Below are 3,224 nucleotides of genomic sequence, written 5' to 3'. Positions count from 1 at the left end.
CCCACCCCTCGAGGACTCTGGGATTAAAGAGCTGGTCCAGTGGACCATGGTCAGGACAGAACCCATCGTTCCTCCTGGATCTGACCCTTCTCCTGCACTTTAAATCATATTGTCTGGCTAAGTCTTGAATGGGGTAAAATTGAAAGAAAGAACTTGTTTTAATAATAATAATAATAATACATCTGTTAAACTGAGAAGCTACGATTGATTTTCATTAGTTGATTTTTGTAATAAAAATATAAATCTTTTGCCTGTTTCAAGTTATTTCTGCGAACTTTGTGTGGTTTTATTCCCCTTCTTGAACATACTAGACATTAATTTTTCTGCATCTGCAAGTATGCTGCTCCTTGTACGCAACGTGAAGTGTAAATACACCGACATGTACAAAATATACATTATACTGCATGTTAGTATAAAAATACTGGCAGGCAGCGTGAAACGATGACTTCTGCTGCAGAAGGAAAAACATCTACTGCCAAATCAGATTTATTTCCCTCAATTAAAACTCTTCCTGTGTTTTATGATTTATTCAAGCATATACAATATATTCACAATGTTATGTTGCACAAAGATAAACAGGGTTTTTAACTTATAAGAATGTGAAAGTGTCTTTTTCTCAGATCTGATGGCAGTTTCAAACAGGAGACTCCTGAGTTGTACTCGTCCCACAGCAGGTTCTCATCTTTTCCTCCAGACTTAAGCCACCACATCAAAGTCGTCCCTCTGCAACAGAAACACAAAATCATGCCATAATTACAGTTTAGCCTAGCAGGAGTGATGACTGACTTAATAAACTGTTTTAAAAAACAAAACACTCTACACTGCAATTCTGTACGCAACATAGCATCTTACACTGTCATTAATTTATAACTAAATCTAAATGCAGTTTTTTAACCGTCGTCCCTTAATGCTCCCATTGTGCATATCATCCTGACGTTAACCAGTAACTGAACTGATTGAATGATCATCATCAGTGTGACCAGCTCTATAAAAGACAGGAGTTTTATCAGTTTGCTGCTCTGGAGCCTTCAAAATGTGCGTGAACACGACGCCAAGATGGAAAGACAACAGCAACGACCTTAGAGAAGCAGACGTCACCCATAAATCGAGGAAGAGTGGAGCAAACACCTATTTAAATATTTTTGTAACCAACACTTTTGCATTCACAGCTACGTCAGCAGAAATATTTTGTTCTGCTAAAAACGTTAAAGCTAGCTGCAATTTGAAGAAAAAAAAAAAAAAGAAGCAAAGAAGTCCATGTAAATAAATGTATAATGTGAAACTGAACGCAATGTAAAGATTTAAACATAAAAAAAATGTAAATAAACAAGTTTTGGAGATATAAACCGTTTTAAGACGCTACATGTCACTTCAGCCGTGGCTGCGTTCAGACTAGTTGTCCGCTCATCAGTCTCGTCACTATTTCACTATTTCTCCTAAATTAGACTTTACAAAGAGCCATCTACAACAGGTAAGATATTAAAATTGTTCCTAACTTTTCTACAGAACACTACTTCAAAATGGTTCAAATATCCCTTTAGGATAATTGAAGGCCTAGATGTATGTTTTTCTTCCTGATTTTAAAAGCTCAGACTTTAAAGAGGATGTCCTTACTGCTAATAAAGACAACAACTACAGTGTGTGTAAATGATGAGTCATCAGCTTTTTCCCTATTGATCCTCAACTGTGTGATTGTTTATGAAGCATTCACACTACCGTGATGCATTTTCCTTCCGTACGTTTTCACCGTGATTCTCGTCATGCAGTTGAAGCTATTTCAACAAATCATATTTCAAAACGTTCAGCTCTTTCATGACAATCCTGCTATGACTTTTGGTATTGATCCAACTTTAGCTTTTTGAAATATTTAGCCTTTTCTGACACTTTTTTTCCCTCATTGAAAATGAATTGAGCTCATTTTACATCCTTCATATCTTTAGATCTGTTTCAACCTTTTACTGCTCCGTTCACATTTTGTTCTGCTTCAGCTTCTTTCAGCTTTCTTGTGCAAATTTAAACTTTTTTTTAGCTGTTTTGTGCTCCTTTCAGATTGTTTCTGCTAACTACAACATTTTTGTGTTTCTTCTAACTTCTTTCTGCAAGTTTCAGCATGTTCAACTATTTCAGCTACTAATTAGCAGTTTTATGCTAACTGTAGCTTTTTCAGCTAATTACACATTTTTTGCACTCATTTAAACTTTTATCTACCCAATTCAACAAAAATGTGCTCTCTCCACTTCCTTCTGGTAATTTGTGGTTCTGCTGTTTTAGCTAGTTTTCAGCTGTTTTTTGTGTGTGTGGCTAATTTCAGCCTTTTTCATTTTGTGCTCATTTCTGCTTCTTTCAGCCTAATTGAGCAAACATGTTCTTTCTGTTTTCTTCTGCTATTTTAAGCTTGTTCTAGATTTTCAGCTAGATTTTTTTGTAGCTAATTTCAGCTGTTTTCAGATAAATTCAAAATTTTCATGGTAATTTCTGCTACTTTCAGCCCAATTAACTTCTTTATGTTAATTTCAGCTTATGCTCCTTTCAGCTTAATTATGCTAGTTTCAGCCATTTCTGACATTTCAGCTACTTTTTAGCTGTTTTTATGCTAATTCTAGCTTCTTCTAACAATTCCACTTTTTTTGTGCTCAATTCAGCTCTTTCCACTTCCTTCTGGTAGTTTATGCTTCTTTCTGCCCTTCAGCTACTTTTCAGACATTTTTTTGTTGCTTATTTCAGCATTTTTTAGCTACATTCCTCATTTTTGTGCTAATTTCGGTTTATTTAAACCTATTTCAGTAAATGTGTATTCTTTCTCCGTTCTTTTGCTAATTTAGACCTGTTCTTCCATTTCAGCATGTTTTTAGGTAATTTCAGCTGTTTCTCAGTAAGTTCTTCTGCAATAAGCATTCAGACTGTGTTTTTGCAGGAAATGCAATTTATCTAGCTGCTTTTGGAACTTGTCTCTCAGTGATTAGTTTTAACCCCAGCTGCCTCAAACCTTCATTTGCTCCACAACTTTACGTACGTCTGTATGCTCTTTGTGGACTTCACATCTTCCTTCAACACCATGATCCCCCAAACCCTGATGGACAAACTGTCCACACTAGGACTAAGCCCCTCCATTTGCAACTGGGTACTAGACTTTTTAACAAACAGACCACAGTTAGTGAGGATCCACAACTTCTCCTCCTCCACCACAACCCTCAGCACTGGCTCTCCTCAGGGATGTGTGTTGA

General features: G+C 36.3%; 1 protein-coding gene across 1 annotated transcript in view; it reads right to left on the bottom strand.

Moving 5' to 3' along the window:
- Nucleotides 1-495: 495 nt before the first annotated feature.
- imp3 (IMP U3 small nucleolar ribonucleoprotein 3) overlaps nucleotides 496-3,224 on the bottom strand; it is a 5,797-nt gene continuing 3,068 nt past the window's right edge. The window contains exon 7 of the mRNA XM_037681631.1: nucleotides 496-723. Within this exon, the coding sequence (XP_037537559.1) occupies nucleotides 697-723 (27 nt within the window). The 3' untranslated portion in view covers nucleotides 496-696. The remainder of the gene's footprint in view (nucleotides 724-3,224) is intronic.

This window comes from Nematolebias whitei, chromosome 9, assembly GCF_014905685.2.
Source record: "Nematolebias whitei isolate Nwh7 chromosome 9, NemWhi1, whole genome shotgun sequence".
Taxonomy (NCBI): Eukaryota; Metazoa; Chordata; class Actinopteri; order Cyprinodontiformes; family Rivulidae; genus Nematolebias; species Nematolebias whitei.
The sequence above is the reverse complement of the archived record's forward strand: the minus strand, read 5'-3'. Positions and strand labels throughout refer to the sequence as shown.